Source organism: Coregonus clupeaformis, chromosome 1 (assembly GCF_020615455.1).
Source record: "Coregonus clupeaformis isolate EN_2021a chromosome 1, ASM2061545v1, whole genome shotgun sequence".
Classification (NCBI taxonomy): Eukaryota; Metazoa; Chordata; class Actinopteri; order Salmoniformes; family Salmonidae; genus Coregonus; species Coregonus clupeaformis.
In genome coordinates, this window is record NC_059192.1 from 49,476,360 (window position 1) to 49,498,037 (window position 21,678).

General features: G+C 40.7%; 1 protein-coding gene across 2 annotated transcripts; it reads right to left on the bottom strand.

Moving 5' to 3' along the window:
• Positions 1 to 9,257: 9,257 nt before the first annotated feature.
• On the bottom strand, positions 9,258 to 20,125 carry LOC121569636 (ectonucleoside triphosphate diphosphohydrolase 6-like). Of its 2 annotated transcripts, none has more exons than XM_041880775.1 (14): positions 19,949 to 20,125; positions 19,177 to 19,504; positions 18,244 to 18,320; positions 17,973 to 18,116; positions 16,971 to 17,046; positions 15,249 to 15,284; positions 14,652 to 14,740; positions 13,363 to 13,439; positions 11,313 to 11,377; positions 10,649 to 10,753; positions 10,356 to 10,496; positions 10,168 to 10,224; positions 9,830 to 9,942; positions 9,258 to 9,705 (listed from the first exon to the last, which is right to left on the bottom strand). In XM_041880775.1, the coding sequence occupies exons 1-14, from the start codon at positions 19,970 to 19,972 to the stop codon at positions 9,622 to 9,624; spliced, it is 1,416 nt and encodes a 471-aa protein (XP_041736709.1). In that variant the 5' UTR covers positions 19,973 to 20,125; the 3' UTR covers positions 9,258 to 9,621. The 2 variants fall into 2 exon arrangements, with proteins under 2 accessions (XP_041736709.1, XP_041736700.1); XM_041880766.1 differs by having other exon boundaries at positions 13,363 to 13,442.
• Between the last annotated feature and the right edge of the window lie 1,553 nt (positions 20,126 to 21,678).

The window sequence follows — 21,678 nt, forward strand, 5'->3', positions numbered from 1 at the left end:
GCTCTATCGTAATTGCCGATCAGTTGTTAGAACGCATTAGATTGGGAAAAAGGGTTTATTGTATACATATGGCAACTCCTCTCTTGCTGTGAGAAAAAAAATTGGCCTAGTTTTCAGGCCTTTTGGGCAGGTTTAGAGTGTTTATTGGACTGGAAATTTTAGATCACCTGGCAACACTGGATAGCAAGCTAAATGCAACCCTACATGTATACTGAACAAAAATATAAACTTAACATGTTATAATTTCAACGATTTTCTGAGTTACAGTTCATAGAAAGAAATCAGTCAATTGAAATTAATTCATTAGGCCTTAATCTATGGATTTCACATGACTGGGCAGGGGTGCAGCCATGGGTGGCCCTGGGAGGGCATAGGCCCACCCACTGTGGAGCCAGGCCCAGCCAATCAGAATGAGTTTTTCCCCACAAAAGGGCTTTATTACAGACAGAAATATTCCTCAGTTTCATCAGCTGTCCGGGTGGCTGGTCTTAAACGATCCCGCAGATGAAGAAAGTCGGATGTGGACGTCCTGGGCTGGCGTGGTTACACGTGGTCTGCGGTTTTGAGGCCAGTTGGACGTACTGCCAAATTCTCTAAAACGACGTGGGAGGCGGCTTATGGTAAAGAAATGAACATTCAATTATCTGGCAACCACTCTGGTGGACATTCCTGCAGTCAGCATGCCAATTGCAAGCTCCCTCAAAACTTGAGACATCTGTGGCATTGTTTTGTGACAAAACTGCACATTTTAGTGGCCTTTTATTGTCCCCAGCACAAGGTGCACCTGTGTAATGATCATGCTGTTTAATCAGCTTCTTGATATGCCACACCTGTCAGGTGGATGGATTATCTTGGCAAAATAGAAATTCTGACTAACAGGGATGTAAACAAATTTGTGCACAACATTTGAGAGAAATAAGGTTTTTGTGTGTAGGGAAAATTTCAGGGATCTTTTATTTCAGCTTATGAAACATGGGACCAACACTTTAGATGTTGCATTTATATTTTTGTTCAGTGTATGCTGGACAACATTTAAAGACAACTTTTCGGGGCCCTCGATTCTCCTTTCCAGCTCTTTCCTTGTAACTTCAGTCTTTTTGGTGGGAAGTTTGCCCAGGTTGAAGTTGAGGATCGACGGCACCTCACAGACCGCTAAAAGGGAAAAAATGACAGAAGGTTACATTCATTTATTCATAGTGTGTGGATGACTTTGACAAAATATGTCCATTGTGTATGTAATTGAGCTTAGTGTAGTCAAACGCCCTTATCAGAATCATCCTCCAACAGTTCTGTAGCTTCTCTTGTGGGCTGCTTGCTTGCCATCTTGAAACAATGTAGTCTATATACAGTTGAAGTCGGAAGTTTACATACTCTTAGGTTGGAGTCATTAAAAATCATTTTTCAACCACTCCACATATTTCTTGTTAACAAACTATAGTTTTCGCAAGTCAGTTAGGACATCTACTTTGTGCATGACAAGTAATTTTTCCAACAATTGTTTACAGACAGATTATTTCACTTATAATTCACTGTATCACAATTCCGTTGGGTCATACGTTTACATACACTAAGTTGACTGTGCCTTTAAACAGCTTGGAAAATTCCAGAAAATGATGTCATGGCTTTAGAAGCTTCTGATAGGCTAATTGACATCATTTGAGTCAATTGGAGGTGTACCTGTGGATGTATTTCAAGGCCTACCTTCAAACTTAGTGCCTCTTTGCTTGACTTCATGGGAAAATCAAAAGAAATCAGCCAAGACCTCAGGAAAAAATGTGTAGACCTCAACAAGTCTGGTTCATCCTTGGGAGCAATTTCCAAACGCCTGAAGGTACCACGTTCATCTGTACAAACAATAGTACGCAAGTATAAACACCATGGGACCATGCAGCCATCATACCGCTCAGGAAGGAGACGCGTTCTGTCTCCTAGAGATGAACGTACTTTGGTGTGAAAAGTGCAAATCAATCCCAGAACAACAGCAAAGGACCTAGTGAAGATGCTGGAGGAAACAGGTACAAAAGTATCTATATCCACAGTAAAACAAGTCCTATATCGACATAACCTGAAAGGCCGCTCAGCAAGGAAGAAGCCACTGCTCCAAAACCGTCATAAAAAAAGCCAGACTACGGTTTGCAACTGCACATGGGGACAAAGATCGTACTTTTTGGAGAAATGTCCTCTGGTCTGATGAAACAAAAATATAACTGTTTGGCCATAATGACCATCATTATGTTTGGAGGAAAAAGGGGGTTGCTTGCAAGCCAAAAAACACCATCCCAACCATGAAGCACGGGGGTGGCAGCATCATGCTGTGGGGGTGCTTTGCTGCAGGAGGGACTGGTGCACTTCAAAAAATAGATGGCATCATGAGGAAGGAAAATTATGTGGATATATTAAAGCAACATCTCAAGACATCAGTCAGGAAGTTAAAGCTTGGTCGCAAATGGGTCTTCCAAATGGACAATGACCCCAAGCATACTTTTAAAGTTGTGGCAAAATGGCTTAAGGAGAACAAAGTCAATGTATTAGAGTGGCCATCACAAAGCCCTGGCCTCAATCCTATAGAACATTTGTGGGCAGAACTGAAAAAGCGTGTGCGAGCAAGGAGGCCTACAAACCTGACTCAGTTACACCAGCTCTGTCAGGAGGAATGGGCCAAAATTCACCCAACTTATTGTGGGAAGCTTGTGGAAGGCTACCTGAAACGTTTGACCCAAGTTAAACAATTTAAAGGCAATGCTACCAAATACTAATTGAGTGTATGTAAACTTCTGACCCACTGGGAATGTGATAAAATAAATAAAAGCTTAAATAAATAATTATCTCTACTATTATTCTGACATTTCACATTCTTAAAATAAAGTGGTGATCCTAACTGGCCTAAGACAGGGAATTTTTACTAGGATTAAATGTCAGGAATTGTGAAAAACTGAGTTTAAATGTATTTGGCTAAGGTGTATGTAAACTTCCGACTTCAACTGTATGACAGGACACAAAGTTAACAGTTTGCCTTGAGCCTAATCTATACCTAGATGTTTCAAATTAAACGGCCCCAGGGGACCCCTATTCACTGATTCAATGTCCAATTTGGTGTTAGTAGGGCCCCTCAATAGCATTGCCCCCAAATCGCTAAGTCCTCTGTAAGTTGGCCAATATAGAGCACTCTCTGAGGTGAATGACCTCAAATCAAATCAAATTTTATTGTCACATGCATATATTTAGCAGACGTTATTGCGGGTAGGGCTGTTGCGGTGACCGTATTTCCGCCACACCGGCGGTCACGAGTCATGAAGGCAGTCAAAATCCACATGACCGTTTACTCACAGTAATTAGGCTACTCCCAGCTCTGATGCTGCTGATGGTCATTAGTAGCCTACCAAACTAGCTAACTGCCTGGTAATCAGCACTCTATTGCCCCTCTAATCACTCTGACATCAAATGTATTCGAAAATCTAATCGAACACTTCATGAGAGCCCATGAGCTCATGTTGCGCAACATTTCAATAGGCTATGCAATTGCACGAGAAAACAGAGTGATGGCCTCTACTGAAAAGAGGAGGATCAGCTTTCTATAGGCTAGGCCTACTATATTTATTTTTTAACGTTCCTAATATTAAGCACATTGCTTATATTTACAACAGGAGTATAGCCTACCTGGCTGGCATGAAAATAAACCACGGGGAAAAGCATCCTCCATTCGCTATTTAAGTGCATAGATGACATGTATTTTTTCCCGCTGACCCTGTTTCGATACAGGTGCATGATAATGATCCATTCTAAATCAAAACACATTTCACACATATTATTTAGTATATGTAAAGACAAGATTAAATCAAGAATAGTCTGATGGGTGACAATATTAGCCTATCACTTGTGAAGTATATATTATCACTTGTGGATGATGCCCAGCATAAGAACAATGCCTTTTTTTGCGACTTTTTCTAATCATAGTCGCAACATATAGCCTAGCCCATAGGCCTATATGTTTTAATAAGGTTTGTATCACAACTGAAGTGGCCAAATAACTTCTTAAAATTAAGCACATGAATCTGCTTTACAAGGGGTGTAGAGCCTAACTGGCATACATAAGCAGCGTGTGAGTTTCAAGTTTGGGGAAGATAATTTTCACCATAAAAATGCACCTTTATAATAAAAGCATTACATGCATAATCGTATTTGCATCACTTTTGATAATGGTGTTTTCCCGCTAATGGAACATTCGCGCTTAACACCTACTGCCGTGTGCGCATTGCTGCGCTTATAATGTGAAGAAATTGCCTAATAGCTAAACGTTCTGAACTGTGTCAGCCTCTTTGCGTAAAAATGTTTTTTTTTAATGCTAGTGGTTGTATTAATTTGGGATCTATCGTATCCCACAACTGTCCCAGACTATGTTAGGAATATTTATTTATTGCACAAAATAGGTCAACTTTTGTATTATGGGGGATAGTAGATTGACATAGGCTAGTGCTTTTGCTGTTCGTTAGGCCTACTCATCTTGTTGGCTGATGAAAAGTAAATGTGGACAGTTCTTCCAATATCTTCAATATGCACCTTGGAATTGGAGAAGGACGCGTGCAGTTGCGTCCCTGATGTGTCGGTCTTCACTTGTAGCCTGTGAGAAAGACCTGATCACGTGATGGAGAGCCGTGTGAGTGAGAGGTGCTTTGGAGCGGGCAGCATTTAGGGAGAAAGGCTGCAAAAGGCATGGATTTTTTTAGGGTGCATTATGACCACACAAAGGGGATGCCGCTGGGAAATTAGAGGCATTATCAAGTGCTTCTCAAATTGTGAATAGAGACTGACGAAGTGTGTACAGCCTGCGCAAAAAACAAAGCAGAGCTCATGCCTTTCAAGCAACTTTTTAAAAATCATCATTAGAGTCGCATCATGCAGCCTTACAATGTATTACAAATCTAAACATATAGCCCAACGTTTGTAGAACAACTAAAGTTACATTAATAACTCTAAATTATGCATATAGGAATACCTATTTCTTTGTTAACCGCTCAACACAGAATATTCTTTCTATTTTATTCAGCTTTGTTCATTTGTGTTCTTCATACTATAAAATAATGCCACGGAATTCTAAGCAAATCTTGTCTGAACTCGTGTAGCCCACAGCCATAGCCAGATCAGGACAACTCAGAATATGCTATTCTGTTCTTCTGAAATAGACTACATTTTCTTACATTTACATTTTAGTCATTTAGCAGACGCTCTGGAGAGCGACTTATAGTTAGTGAGTGCATACATTTTCATACTGGCCCCCAGTGGGAAACGAACCCACAACCCTGGCGTTGCAAGCGCCATGCTCTACCAACTGAGCTACAGGGGACTACACACTTCATATCATGCTTCTTTAGACCTGTCTAAAATAAGTAATATATTTATTGTGACATGTAGGCTATATTACATGGATTTATTAGACTTTTTAAAATGTAGATGTTCCAAAGGTCAGTATCAGTGGCTTGTAGGCTATGTGTGGAAGCCAGGAGATGCTAAATGTGTTTATGTTAATTAACGGTCAATTACCATGAGAACGACAGCTATTTGCTTGACAATCACCGGCTGACGAAATTTAGTGACCGCCACAGCCCTAATTGCGGGTGTAGCGAAATGCTTGTGTTCCTAGCTCCAACAGTGCAGTAGTATCTAACAATTCACACAAAACTAAAAGTAAAATAATGGAATTAAGAAATATATAACTATTAGGATGAGCACCTTAGACCCCTGATTAAGTTATGTAAGGTATCTCAAAGCAAGTGCTCTCAGACTTGTCTATCAATCAAAAGCTATTGTAATGTATTTATGTATTTTCCATTATATAAAGTCCATTGTAATGGCGGGTAATACATTATATTTTCGAACTATTTTCATCTGTCACTGAGACTTCCCCTACCGCTCTCCAATAAGTTTCTTCTCGCACAAGTCTCACAGCAAGTGCACTTCTGAGGGGAAGACACAGGGGGCAGCTGATTGGCAGTCGGATAATGTATTTATGGTTTAAATCCCATTCGAGGAAGTTTGTAGTAATAACAGAGACAACTCAAGCTTTATACATATGTACATCATTATTAACCCCTTTCCTTGGGGGACATGGTAGCAGGATACAATATACAGACGGAAAGTAGGGAGATTGAGAGAGAGACAGAGCTCTAGTCCATCATCGGCATGAGTAGTTTTTGTATATAAAAACCTGTAATTCTACTCATAATCCTATCTAATTCGTTAGCTAGCTTGCTCAGTTTACATATAGCCAGGGGCGGTGTGTTCATTAGGGCGATATGGGCGACGCACTGCCAAACGGGAAAAAAAATCAATTATATCACGGCAACAGTAGTTATCAGTGTTCTAATCTAGACGTCTGATCTGCCACTAAATGTCCAATCAGGCTAAAGTCGTGCTTCAAATGGCCCCGCCCCTTTTGGGGCGATTTCAGTCAGGTTGAAAATCGCCCCAGAAGTCTCTCATAGACTCTCATGTAAAATCTTTTTTTTTCAAATATCAGAGCTTTCAATACAATCTCTATGGGTTCCGGGAGGGCTTGCACTTACGCGCTTTCGTCATACGTAACATAACCATGAACGTAACTAAGAAAAGAGCGGGTAGCAGTGTCAATCAATTCACGTACTACTGTCAAGATGGCTAGCGTTCAGTGCAACTCGATTGTCTCTTTGAAAGAAGTTCCTTTTTGTCGGCAAACAAATCAAGATAAATTGGCAACGAAACAATTAGGACCTCCCAGACCAAATTTAATAATTCAACAGGTTTCTACTAAAGGGGGAAAGTCCTACACCCGAGGATTTTCCAAAAATTGGTACGAACGAAAAACCTGGCTAGCAGGCTGCAATGTAGCTAATGCAGTCTTCTGCTACCCCTGCTTACTCTTTCACCCTGAAGGCGGCACGGCAGACAGCACCGCTTGGACAGCGACTGGTGTAACGGACATGCACCATCTTTCAGAAAAGATTAAGAAACATGAGCTGTCAAAGACCCACATGGATAGCTGTTTGAGATTGTCTGCTTTGGGGAGAGTGAACATTGCCACTCAACTGGATGAGGGATACAGGCTAGCTGTCCGCCGCCACAACGATGAGGTTAGCAAGAACCGCCACATCCTCAGCCGGCTAATCCAGTGTGTGAAGTTTTGCGGAGTGTTTGAGTTAGCTTTGCGAGGCAAAGATGAAACTGAGGGCTCCACCAACCCTGGTATTTTTCTTGGACTTGTCAACTTTGTGGCACAATTAGATGAGGTGTTTTATGGAAATGCATATTGTTTATGCAGTGTTGAGGAATGTGAAAGAACACCCTTGATTATTTTTACTGTGATAACTTATTTTGCTTTTGTAAGCCAACACTTTTGAGATCAGTCAATAAATGCTTCTGGTATTGACTTATATGCTGCCCCTGTCCTCATGTTGTTGCTGGACATATCTTTTTTAAAATGTGTGTAGGTCACCTAAATCATCAGAAAAATTGCCCCCCCTGAGAATTTTTTCAGGAGCCGCCACTGCATATAGCATGGTATTTAGCTCGCCATCTGTCAGTCAATCGCAGGTGACTGCATTTCTTCTAAATCCTGCGACGCCGACGGTAGCACTTTGACGTGACAGGCAGACTGGTTCTCCTCCGCCACCATGGTGGAAGCGTTGCTGAGCGCCCATTGGCTAACGAACGGCCATGGCGTGAGGCGTTGGTCTTGAGTATTTCCCCCGAAGGAATATATAGGTTCGCTGCGGGACGTTCCAACTCTGACGCCTTATTGAAGTTGAAATATAAAACGGTTTAGGTCAGGTTTAAGGTTAGGGTTAGGTAAGGGTTATTGGTGCTTAAGACAACCGGGAACTCGGAAGAAAACAAGGTCAAATCATGAAGTCAGTGATTGTCAGGTCGTAAAGCAGAGCTCTAGAAAGATGCCTGAGTTTCCGACTTTGAATTCCGAGTTGGACGGCCATTCAAAAATATTTTTTCTAGTCGGAGATTGTTGTTTCCCCTAAGTCGAAGTCAGAGATTTCCGAGTTCCCAGTTGTTTTGAACGCAGCATATGGTTAGGCTAGGGATGTCCCAAGGATCATCAGATGGCACTAACCATTCTGCAATGGAAAAATCTACTTTCCCTTATTTAAAGGCCCCGTGCCTGTCAAAAATCATAAGCACGTGGTAACAATTAGTAAAGGCCAGTGTGTTCACTCATAGGTAAGGACGTTACATGCAATAGTGCTAGCTATTTCAACATGTTTAGACCTACTGGAATATTAAATGCAAGATGTAGGCCTATGGCTCACAGACACACCTATATCTAATGTTATTAGGATGAGTGAGGGTAGACAGACTAGTAGTCAAACAACTAGGCTATCATTGCACAGCTGTCTCTTGCAGAAATGTTGACCACTTCTCAGGGGACTTCATTGCTGAACCCATTGGTGATAAACCAGTGACTGCACTGTCAGGAATTGGAGAAGTCTTCGGAAAGAAAATGGAGGAGCAAGGTTTTGACAAAGTCAGTAAATTCATTCCTTTTTACTAGCATACATTCTAGACTAGATGGCTACATTTGACAAATGAGTTCAATTACATTTTGGGGTGTCAGAAATGGGCAGTTCTCCCAAGTTGTCAAGGAGTTGGCCTTGGCAAATGGGGACTTTTAGGCCCCATTTTAAAAGGTCAAGTGTTTTCGTTGATGGATTTTCAATCCTGGTTCTACATGCACATGTTTGTTCTATCTCTGTAGCACCAACACGCCTGATTCAACTAATCAAGCCCCTGATTCACTAATCAGGTGTTAGTGCTGGGCAAGAACAAAAAAAGTACACCACTGTGGGTGCCCAGGACCAGGATTGTTTTGATTTTCCACCATGGACAGTAGCCCCACATCGCTGACCTGCACTCAGAGGAGGACCACTGCAACAAAGTAATATTTCCTCATTTAGGATAACTGCTGCATCTCCTATTTTTAGGCCTTTGTGGTACTGGGACAGTTCCTGCTGCTGCGGAAGGACGGGGAGCTGTTCACTGAGTGGCTGAAGGACACCAGCTGTGCCCACACCATTAATGCTGCATCCTGCTCCCATTGCCTGAGCGAGTGGTGTGACGCATTCCTATGAGACTGGGGATATGCTGCTCCCCAATGTCATGTTGAAGATATACAAATTCTAATATGTTTTATAGTAAAAATATATATCAGTGGTGTAAGCTACGGCTTGATGGTTTGTCTGAGCAGAATATGCTAATAAAGGTGTTAAATCTGTAAATTGTTTCAATTTGTTTTATCATTCAAAATACATATGCCTTCAATACACCAGTTCTTGATTCTGAACTGTATACAATTGTACAGACAATAACATTTTAGCAATTTGACATTTAAAAATACCAAATATGTAATCGGTCATGCTCCTTCAAACTACACCAGTACCATGTGTAACATTCCTTTATAAGTACAAAACAATCACACCTGCCAAAAGATAAAAGTAAAACATCCAAAGGCGACTGGTAATATAAACTCACATTTTGATAAAACTTTGAAGAACAAGTACAATCACTGGGGACATTTTCCCAAAGCAGCACAGAATCACTGGCACGTCATAGCAGTGGTGAGTGAAAGGAGAGACTGGCAGCTCACTGACTGCGGATGGACTCGATGTAGTGGAAAGTAGCCCCCAGAGCCCAGCTAGTCTCCACTTCATCAATCTTCCTTGCCAGCTGAAAACACACACAAATCATTGGCCGTCCGATGCAGACCCATGGAAATGCACAGCCTCAATGCAACACTCTCACAGTTGATTTCGAATGAATGATAAATGGCTTATTTGCATTTGGTTCTTACCTTAAATACTTTATCTTTGGGAAAACCAAGCTCTTGCAGCATCCCAGAGATGTAGGTTAGATCCAGACAAAGGAAAGGATTCTCTCCTGGAGTAACCGCCATTCCGTTGCACACTGGGAGAAAGCAAGACATGCTTATAAATCAGCATCCAATATGCGGATTTCTTGCAAGTATTCACTCAATTCCAATAGAACTTGGATTACTTATTTATTAAACGTGTGAATGCGATGAGTAGAACGTTGATGAATAGGGATAAGTCATGTTTCTATTCAAATTCAGTTCAGTAGCAGTGAACCACATGCAGTACACAAAACTGCAGCATGAGAGCGCTGTCTTACCTCTCTTGGCAGCATCAATGTAATCGCTGACTTTTATAGTCCCTCCTGTTTTCTCATCTGAGTGAGAGGGGTGATTAGAATTAGAATAGAACTACATTCAGTTACTAAATGAAGATATCATTATCGATAACTGAGCAGCATATTCATTTACACCAACTGAAGTGGCAAAAGGCAGGTAGGGTTCCTACCAATAGCTCCCAGATCCACAGCTCTGTCATAGTAGTATGAAAAGGCATAGAATTCCATATCTTTGGCTTCCCCTGCCTTCTTCACCTTCCTATACAGCATCTTCTCCACTTTCCTAAGGCATGACTCATAAATGGGCTCTCCTGAAACAGAAACAAAACTGTTTATACACAAAAAATGGTCAGATCAGGCACGGTCTGACAGGCAATTCATTGTTCATTAACTGACGTAACAATTGGTACTTAGCAGTAGTAATATTCATGTTAAATTAGTTATTAATCCCTTTTTACCATACCTGCCTTTTGGCCCTTCACAGTATACAGAACTTCTGCATGCTCCCATTGGCCAGAGTATTCCGGGGCCAAGCAGGGGCTTACTAGCTCTGTGCTGATATCCTCTACTGTTGAAAATAGAACAGAGAGAATGCACATTTAATTTTGACCTGACCAACATAGCTTATGTTTTGGTACACAGGCGGGATATATAGGAAAGCTATGGCTGGAGAATGCTACATTTTACGAAAATAAACAACAAACTAATGTTCGGACTACAATTTCCACTCTAAGTATAATGCTGTAAGGGGACACAGCATCTGAAATTGCTGTGCTCCAACAGGTTTTATGGCTATTGGCCGACATCTGGTGGCACACTAAAGCAACCCTATAACCAAAAATGCATTGAGAGAACATTGAGAATAAATAGATTATACAACAAACAAATGTAAAGAAATCGGATTAAAATTCAAGTGTATAAAATGCAAATCCCCATGGAGAACTGCATCCGGGGCATTCGACTGATGGTAGTTCTTAAAGCCCGGCATCAACTAAATCACAGCAACAGCTGGCATGCAAGGAATTAATCTTGGCCCATGTTATTAAAAGATTAGATAATGGCTTATTTATCAGGACGGGGAGGGTCTTTAAAAGGCAACGATGAAAGCAAATTGAAAAACCACATACAAGGCTGTCCCTCGATTCCTCCCAAGACAGCTAGTCTTGCCGACATCAAGCCTAGACCAAGGTAGCTGTGCAAGAAAGAAAGCAGAATCAGTCTGTGACACACAGAAATAAGAGGTATGTGTCTGAGAGTGTGTATAGTCATACAGTTTGTGCAACATGCCAAAAAAATGTTTGCATACACTAACCTGAGGACAGAAAGAATAAACCTGTTTCATTGCACCTCTCTGAACAACAGCACAGAGAGCTGCATTTCAGGAAAGCAGGTAGGGCCCCCCACAGTGCCAAATACTAAACTACAGAAGGTATCATAAGTATTCACCCGCATTGGATTTCTTCATATTTTGTTGCATTACAAAGTGGGATTGAAATAGATTTAATTGTGATTGTTTTGTCATTGATCTACACATAATACTCTATAATGTCAAAGTGAAAATAAAATTCTACAAATTAATAACTAAAATATAGTCGTTGCATAAGTATTCATCCCGTTTGTTTAGGCAAGCCAAAATTAGTTCAGGAGTAAAATGTGGCTTAAAAATATATATATCACATAAGTTACATGGGCTCACTGTGAAATAATAGGAGTTTACATTTTTTTTTATGACTACCCTTTCCTCTGTCCCCCATACATACAACATCCGTAAGGTCCCTCAGTCAAGTATTGAATTTCAAGTACAGATTCAACTACAAAGACCAGGGAGCTTTTCAAAAGTCTCATAAAGAAGGGCAGTGATTGGTAGATGGGTAACAATAACAAATCAGACATTGAATATCTCTTTAAGCATGGTCAAGTTAATAATTATTCGGTGGATGTTGTAATAATCCACCCAGATATCAAAGACACAGTCGTCCTTCTGAACTGAGCTGCAGGACAGGAAGGACACTGCTCAGGGATGTCACCATGAGGCCATTGGTGATTTTAAAACAACTACGGAGTTCAATGGCTGTGATGGGAGAAAACTGAGGATGGATCAAGATCACAGTAGTGACTCCACAATAATGACTTAAATGAGAGTAGAAAGAAGAATACAAATATTCCAAAACATGGATCCTGTATGCAACAAGGCACTAAAGTAATACTGCAAAAAAACACTGCAAAGGAATACACTTTCTGGCCTAAATGCAAAGCCTTATGTTTGGGGCAAATCCAACACAACACGTCACTGAGTAACTGCTTCCTTTTCAAGCATGGTGGTGGCTGCATCATGATATGGGTATGCTTGACATCGGCAAATCGTTTTTTCGGGATAAAAAGAAACGTGATGGAGCTAAGCACAGGAAAAATCCTACAGGAAAACCTGCTTCAGTCTGCTTTATACCAGACACTGGGAGAGGAATTCACCTTTCAGCAGGACAATAACATACAACAGAACGCCAAATCTACATTGGAGTTACTTACCAAGAAGACAATGAATGTTCCTGAGTGGCCAAGTTACAGTTTTGACTTAAATCTGCTTGAAAATCTATGGCAAAACTTTATTTGCTGTCTAGCCATGATCCCAAACACACAAAATGTGAAGAAATCCAAGGGGGGTTAATACTAACGATACCCACTGTAAATGTCCCACCAAAGCTGTTTTAGCACTTAGCCTTAGTATATAAGATATTATTAAGCCAAAAATGGAAGCGTGTACTTGAGCGCATATATATACTGCCATATACATTTGTGCTACAGCTTTCATCTTAAAGCTCCATGCAAACAACAAATAAAATGGTAGGAATAATTTCAATAAAAATACATATTGACAGTTGCAATAATATAGCAATAAGTTCCCCACAATTAAATCATGGTAGAGGACGAAATAGACCCGTTAGCAGCTGGAGTGACCCGTTAGCAGCTGGAGTGACCCGTTAGCAGCTGGAGTGACCCGTTAGCAGCTGGAGTGACCCGTTTGCAGCTGGAGTGACCCGTTTGCAGCTGGAGTGACCAGTTTGCAGCTGGAGTGACCAGTTTGCAGTTGGATGCACCACACCGTAGGTTTAACATAAAGAGGGTGGAGGACTTTCCAAAGAGCACAATTATCCGTCTAAACATAGTGCATGAGAGTACCTGTGTGAGTAGAGTGTGTGGGTGCTGTTGAACATCTGAAATGATGTAATGTAGTTGATGGGTGAGGTCTGGATGGTCTTCTGGAGAGAAAAACAAAGATGCAAAACATAATTGTGTGGCTTTATACATTTGCAAACAAAACATTATTACTAGAGGGTAGTGCGTACGGCCCAGTACATCACAGTACTTCACTGGGGCCAAGCTTCCTGCCATCCAGGACCTCTATACCAGGCGGTGTCAGAGGAAGGCCCTCAAAATTGTCAAAGACTCCAGCCACCCTAGTCATAGACTGTTCTCTCTGCTACCGCACGGCAAGCGGTACCGGAGTGCCAAGTCTAGGTCCAAAAGACTTCTCAACAGCTTCTACCCCCAAGCCATAAGACTCCTGAACAGCTAATCATGGCTACCGGACTATTTGCACTGCCCCCCACCCCATCCTTTTACGCTGCTGCTACTCTGTTAATTATTTATGCATAGTCACTTTAACTCTACCCACATGTACATATTACTTCAACTACCTCAACTAGCCAGTGCCCCCGCACATTGACTCTGCACCGGTACCCCCCTGTATATATAGCCTCCCTACTGTTATTTTATTTTACTTCTGCTCTTTTTTTCAACACTTTTTTTGTTGTTGTTTTATTTTTACTTTTTTTGTTAAAAAGAAATGCACTGTTGGTTAAGGGCTGTAAGTAAGCATTTCACTGTAATGTCTGCACCTGTTGTATTCGGCGCATGTGGCCAATAAAATTTGATTTGATTTGATTTGAGATTTAAACATCAGAACGGTACATGTTTTCTTATATGAACCCCAATTCCTGGGTGACCAGTTAGAGCTTATACAACAGACATCACACTGTGCTGTTTGACATCAAACAGACAAAAAGGATCTACTCAATAAGAAGAGAAAAAAACCTGCCCCAATCTGCAAACTAATTTCACCCCTACGGCGTGAACGGCTTGCCGGGAGAGTTTAAACTCTTTGAAAAGCAGTGTAATGACATGGTAAATTGGTCCTCAATCCCTCGTGTACAAGGCCTGACCTAGTTAAGGAACAAGAAATCCCCCTCTCCTCCCATCCAACCTAATGTCCAACAACGTTTATTTAACAGCCCTTTCGGATTAGCGTGGCATTTGCTGATTAAGCCCTAAGATGAGAGGACATCCCGGTAGTTTGTGTTACTTTAGAGAAGAGATCTGGCTTTATTATCTACTGTGTGTGTGTGTGTGTGTGTGTGTGTGTGTACGGGCATGCGCATCCGCTATCAAACAGAGACGCCTTATTGTACCTCATCCTGGGGGGAGAAGGTGATCTGGGTGGACCCCCCTCCCAAATCCAGCATCCCCACAGTGGGTGTGTCAGTGCCGTGGAGACCCCCTGCAGAGAGAGCGAGAGGAGGAGAGAGAGAAGGGGAGAAAGAGCAGGTCGGGTGGGGGGCAGTGCCAGTGTTGTCACCAAGGAGGAACTGGGGATGCAGCGCTAGGCTAATCCAATAACAGGTCATCAACATTTCTTGTCCAGATTAATCTCTTTTGCTGGTGTTCTGTTTATGTACCAGAATTAAGCCTGTTCTGAACATTGAGCTTGGGGCCAGGGCCCCTGAGGGTGAGGGTGGTAGGGTCAGTACAGGATGCCTTGGTCTTTAGTTCACTGAATCGTTCCAAACTAAAACATATCGTTCCAGTATCGTTTCGTAGCCCATGTATCTAGATACGTATCAAATCATCTTGAAAGGGAAAGATGCACATCCCTAGTATAGATGGTCACATTCCCACTGGAATATTTTCTCTTCCATCTAGTACACCTTTAGTCTCTATATCGATCCTTACCAATGCCATCTATGTCATTAGCAACTGACAGTAAACAAAATGTGAAAGCATCTCACCTATGAGGAAGTTGACAGTGATCCAAGCAGAGATCCCTGTGAGGAGAAAAAGAGATGGTGATTACCTCATCCCTCTTAATCAAACCTTCATAATACATGTATAAAGTGTTTACATAGTTTGTACTGAAATCATTTAAACAGTACTTAGGGGTCAACTATTTAGGTCAAATGAGGAGATTGTTTAATGCCATAATGTATTTATATAGCATAATGTTTGCACTCAGTGTGACTCCATTGCGTGCATTAGTGCCTTTAACAACCCTGTAATGACACTTTCCTAGTTTATTGACTCAGAACTATATCATAGGAGCTATAGGAGAGAAAAAAAGAGTGCTGCACTAGTAGTCATTATGACCAAATACTGTCACTTAGCTACCATACACTTTGTCCACTTTATCCCTCAGGCCTCCCTCAAATACCACTTATATTTTTTATAAGTCTGTTCGATTCAGAGAGAGAATGTGTACTCTCCACTAGGATAAGCGTGCGGGGAAAGAGCGGCAAAAATCGAACTGATAATAAGGCAGTGAAATCCGGTTATGGATCGAGCGGGAGTTTAGCATTACAGCTAAGCAATGACGCTAGAGGAATTTGTCCATTAGGCACAAAAACGCGAACTTCAAAGTTAATTCAATAATCATAAAAAGGCATTTTCCAAGGGTCAGGTCACCTCCACTGTAACAAGGCTGATAGACTTGGGGAAGAAGAAAACTTTTTCAGCCTCAGAAATGAATGGCAGATATTCGGTTTGCAGAGATTAAACTGAACATTATCCTACATGCCCATAATTGCTTGTATGAACTACTTTAAAAGGATTGGATTAAAATATTTTATGTATTGCTTTTGTGCCTATATCAAACATGCCTTTCAACATAAAACACCAATGTGTGTCTTATTTCAATATAACAATCATATTAAAGCATCAATGTCCAAGGTAATGGCAGAGAATTGAATGGTTAATGCCTGGCCAAAGGACCAGAACCTAATAGCCACAGAGACATAGCCTGTCACCAAACAGCTTGATGTTGATCAAACAAGCTAGTAATGGACCAGAGAGGGCCTCTACCATCTAGGCCGCCCCACTGGACACAGAGGACTCCAGTCCAGCCCCAACTCCATTATCTACCAATTGTATTAATTCTGCACTCCAGTCAAAAGTTTTGCTGTTATTAGTCATGGAGGTTAAAGCGTAGATTGACACGTTTAACTTGCTTTTCCATAATCTGCTAAATGCCTCTGTATGCATTGGGTAAATCAGGGTCAGGTCAAACTGAGTGACCTCTCTTGCTCTCTGAGTCAATGCAACACTCTGTGGAAAAATCCTAATCAGTGATCCCAAAGATCCAGTCCTGTGATAACTTCTGTTACCTTAAAATACTGTATTTCCTCTAATAATGCCAATTCATCATGCAAGAGGAAAGAACATCTAGAAATTGTTATGAATTAGAAGAACTATCAAGCGATAAAAAAATAATCTACATAAAAAAGTCATACAGGTGTCCATAAATTGGCAAGGGCATGGAAAAATTGCTTCACTAAGACCCCAAAGACCCAAATGGGTGCAGTGTAAAAACATTGAATTCTAATTGGATTAAGTGGGAATCTTGCATCTATACAAAAAAATATTTGTATTGTGCATGAGGGAAATTCTTGTATATGAAAATGTGAGTCCCACAGTATAAGTGGTTTGTGAAACTACAGGTGGGTGAGGGCCAGACATACCTTCATCAGTGCCATCCATTATGGACACACTGTCCCCTCTGGACAGGAAAGGAGACTCCCCAAACACCTCCCTCACCTATATAGAAAGCTTAAGGTCAGTTCTTCCTCAACCATGTTTGGAAGCTGTTTTCCACATACATACTTCATGTACATGACACGATTCTTTCTATAAGGTCCTATCTGCATGAAATCAACTTTGCAATACATAAATATTACTATTCAGGAGTTGTTTCTAGATAGCACATTAATGCATATTTAGGACAAGGATGACACACTTGTATTCAATTCACACCTCTCATTGTTGTAAAAAGGGGTTGGGTGAGGGAACACTCAGCCACTTAATAGTTAAACTACAAACTAAACAGGTTTAGGGTGTGTAGTCCTTAGATGAACCTGTTATAGGCTATTAAATGGAGAGAAAAAAAAGAGGAGGATGTGTGAAAGGAGTGGAGGATCCGGAACACTGACAGGTCATCAAACAAGCGCATAAGAGGTCACTTATGCAATTAATTCATGCCATTAATTTTTTTTATTTTACCTTTATTTAACTAGGCAAGTCAGTTAAGAACAAATTCTTATTTACAATGACGGCCTACACCGGCCAAACCCGGATGACGCTGGGCCAATTGTGCGCCACCCTATGGGACTCACAATCACGGCCGGTTGTGATACAGCCTGGAATTGCTTTCAGCTGATGGTATTACTGCACCGGGAGGAGCACCAACAGTATGGGGTAAATTTAGACACGTTATGCAATTACAGAGCTTAGCTAATTTGTAAGTGGGCAACTCATTCTTTGACCACTGCCAACCTACATGCTTTTCCCAGCACAAATCTTGTTTTTTTCCCAGTGTAAAATCAGAAATCAGGGTGAAATGTAACAAAACAGCCAACAGAAATGCTAACTCCACAAGGTGAGAGTGGGAACTGTGCAGTGTTTGTGGTATGGTAATCTATCTATGCAGTGAGTCCACAGACATTGGACAGTGGTGAAAGGCTCACCCTGTCCAGTAGGTGTGTGGCCTTCTCCCCAGGCAGAAGACGGAGGCCTGCAGTGGCTTTGAGGACCAGAGGAGTGCTGCTCCATACAGATGAGGGAATGCTGCCTTGGGCCACTGCCAACAGCTCCAGGATCCCTTCTTTACACTAAGAAACAACCGACAGAGGAACCAAGAGATTAGATTTCTAAAGATAATGTCAGTGCAATAACAAGAGATGGCCTACATTTAGTATGTTGACTGTTCTTTTCAAATAGATATATGAAGTTGGTAACCTTTTCTGGGTCATCAGCATATGCAGATAGACCTGGTTTTATTGCTCTGAATGTTTCATGTGCCAATTTAGGAGCCTCTGTGGAAAAAGACAGAACAAGTTGCATGAAGCCCATTGCAGTGAAATACAGTTGACATTTAATTCACAATTTAAATAGAATTTTAGGGTGCTAATGTAGATTTGAGTAATGCTAATAGTTACCACCAAGGCAGAAAATCCATGGCAAGCGGTGTGATATTATAAAGTAGCCTACATAACACTGCCATAACAATTGACTTGTTCTATCTTGTCAGAATTTCTACATTGCTTCTGTGATGCGTATAACCTCTACTGACATGTTGCTTGTTTGTGCAAAACGATGAGGGCTATTTCAACATAAATAGCAGGTGCTTGGTAGCCATTCGAATATAACAATCATTGGTTTAACAATAAAGCCAAAACAGCACTTAAATGATTTAGCTTAATGTTGAAATAATGCGATAACTAAGCCATTTGGCGAAGCTTTACATAAACTTTTTTTGGGGGATTCCTGGTATGGGGCAGCGTAAGCCTAATATGAGGCCTTAAATGGAGTAATGAATTAATGTGCATTTTGTTCTGCCAACATCAAAGCACATAATACAAATTAAGCCTGAAAGCCTTACATGTCTCACATGGATTCAAATCTGTAATTAATACTTTTTGCTGCCGCACATGGCTTACAAATGCTAAAAGCAATGCAGAGCGCTACATTTAATTGATCCATTTTGGTCAACTACATTTGCAGATGCAGCTTATATTATTCACCAAAACAAGTCCATAAATGGATGGAATAGAGATAACATATTACTTTTGAGTTCAGAGGTATGGAGGTAACATTTCTACATTCATACTGTCTTTTCTACCTCTCTCAGTGTAATATATTTGTTTTCAACAATGCACACATGTACTGTACCGTTGTCCTCCAGTTGAAACTTGAAGACATGGATCCTTGTCCCTGTGCTCCCAGCATCAAACATAACGCCATACTGGAAACGTCTGCTGACCACTTCTGAGGAGGTTGGTCTGTTGGGACTGCTCGACAAGCCCAATCTGGGGTGGAAGTGAGGTGGTATTTTGGAGATGGCTGGCCTTACACCATCATAGTGGCGCTTAACAAGCATCAGGTAAGCTGCCAGGCAGCCCAAGAAGACAAAAACACTGGCCAACTTTGGTAACCTCATGGTGACTGGTGTGTGTAAGGCACATTCTGCAGTTCCATACAGAACTAAAGGCTGTTCGTCCTAAAAATGAAACAGACATACAGCAGTTAGCCATCTGATAGAGGGCTGTTAGAAAGGTGACATCACGGAGGTTTAGTTAGCTACCTGTATACATAATTTCAAACTTTTCAATACCAACACCACTAGCTAGAAACAACTGTTTTAGTACAAGCTACATAATCACTAAAGCAATTAGCTAACTAACTAACGTACACTACTAGGTACTGTAACGTTCTCCTGACCTGTGAATTTTCTTTAAGACAAGACATGGGGTGGGTTTTTCCCTTTTGAATTACTAGCATGAAATCTTATGTAGAATAGTGTAAATACTGGCAGGCTAGCTGTCACTGTATTCTAGTACAGTAAAAGACAACAGTCAAAGTGAACAAACAAAATGTACTAGCTAGTATAGCTAGATAGCGAACTGGCTTTGTCCCTGGCTTGTTTATATTGAAGACAACTTACGTTACGAGAGCAAATCCTGTGCATGTAGCATTAATAGCTAGCTACTTATTCTGATCATTTGCATTTTCGGTGTTCATATCTGGGACGATTGTTTGAAAACTCATGTCAAATAATTAATTAGCTTGGTGCTCGAACCTCAAACCAACCCAAATATCTGTTTGATTACGTCAGCGTGTGTTTTACTGATGACGTAGGAAGAAAATGCCGCGTTCATAAACTTGTCGGAAATGTCTGACTTGCTGACTGGTTGAAGGCGCCACGTGTATAACTACAACCAGTTAGCAAGTCCGATATTTTCGAGTTTCCTAGTTCCGACTAGTAAATGAACCCGGCAAAATACCAACTAGCCTCTAGAAAGGCTCACAAGTGGTTTATACATTATCTGGTAAATTAAAAGTGGCAAGGGATTATTTCCACTACCGAATGTTAGCACTACCCAAATACATTGTGACCATGGTTCGGACAATTATTTAGTCCAGATTTTGTTGAACTACCTGCCAAGTGAAGCCACACAATTTCAGAAGTAGGCTAACTTATTATGGAAAGCAAATAATTTGGCTGTGAGAAAACAAAAACAACAACTCTTATCTATTATTAGAATCAGTTAAACATTATGAGAAATAGTATGAGAAACAATAAACAGAAAAGTCAATCATATGACGGTTTTTGTATGTTGCACAACATTGCATCACAACTTCAATTTGTGAAGCCACATTTTTCTGTTTGTTGAAAAGGTGGCATTTCTTATATCAAAGTATAGGGGCGCTATAACTGTACTAGCAGGATGTACAGTTACATGTCTGATGTGACCTCTATCATTCTACCTGTAAAATTCAAATAATCTTTTAGTTCAGAAGAGAGTTTATGATTTGTTTGTGTAATCGACTGTTTGATTTCAAGTTAGTTGATTTTAGCAGATTCACATACTCTCTTTCAATTACTTAAATGTAAAATGTAGTTTTCTATTTGTCAAAAACCTTTCCAATATTTTCACATTCACTGTTACGCATATTCCAAAGTTCATCATTTAGCATTTTAGCTAATTAGCAACTTAGCAACTACTTACTACTTTTTAGCTACTTTGCAACTAATTAGCATGTTAGCTAACCCTTCTCCTATCCCTAACCTTAACCCTTTAACCTAACTCCTAACCCTAACTTTAACCTTAATCCTAACCTTAACCCCTAATCCTAACCCCTAACCTAACTAACTTTAGCCACAAAAAAATTGAAATTTGTAACATATTGTACAAATTGCAATTCATAACATCATGCAAATTCTAATTCGTAATATATTTACATTTACGTCATTTAGCAGACGGTCTTATCCAGAGCGACTTACAGTTAGTGAGTGCATACATTTTCTTTCATACTGGCCCCCCGTGGGAATTGAACCCACAACCCTGGCGTTGCAAACGCCATGCTCTGCTCTACCAACTGAGCTACACGGGACTATCATACAAATTGTAATTTGTAATATAATGCGAATTGTAATTTGTAACATATCATACGAAATGGATGATGGACATCCACAAATTAGACATACCATACCAAACATAACATATCACACTAATTTGTGTATCCCGGATTTTCGCTTACTATGTTATGTCTACCCCTGAGTCCAGGTTTCATGAAAATCTGTAATAAGGGATCTTTAAATGTATTTATTCTTTAGGGGGTAGATCAGCTTTAATATTGCAGATAGATTGTAACTTCCATCAATGTAATTGT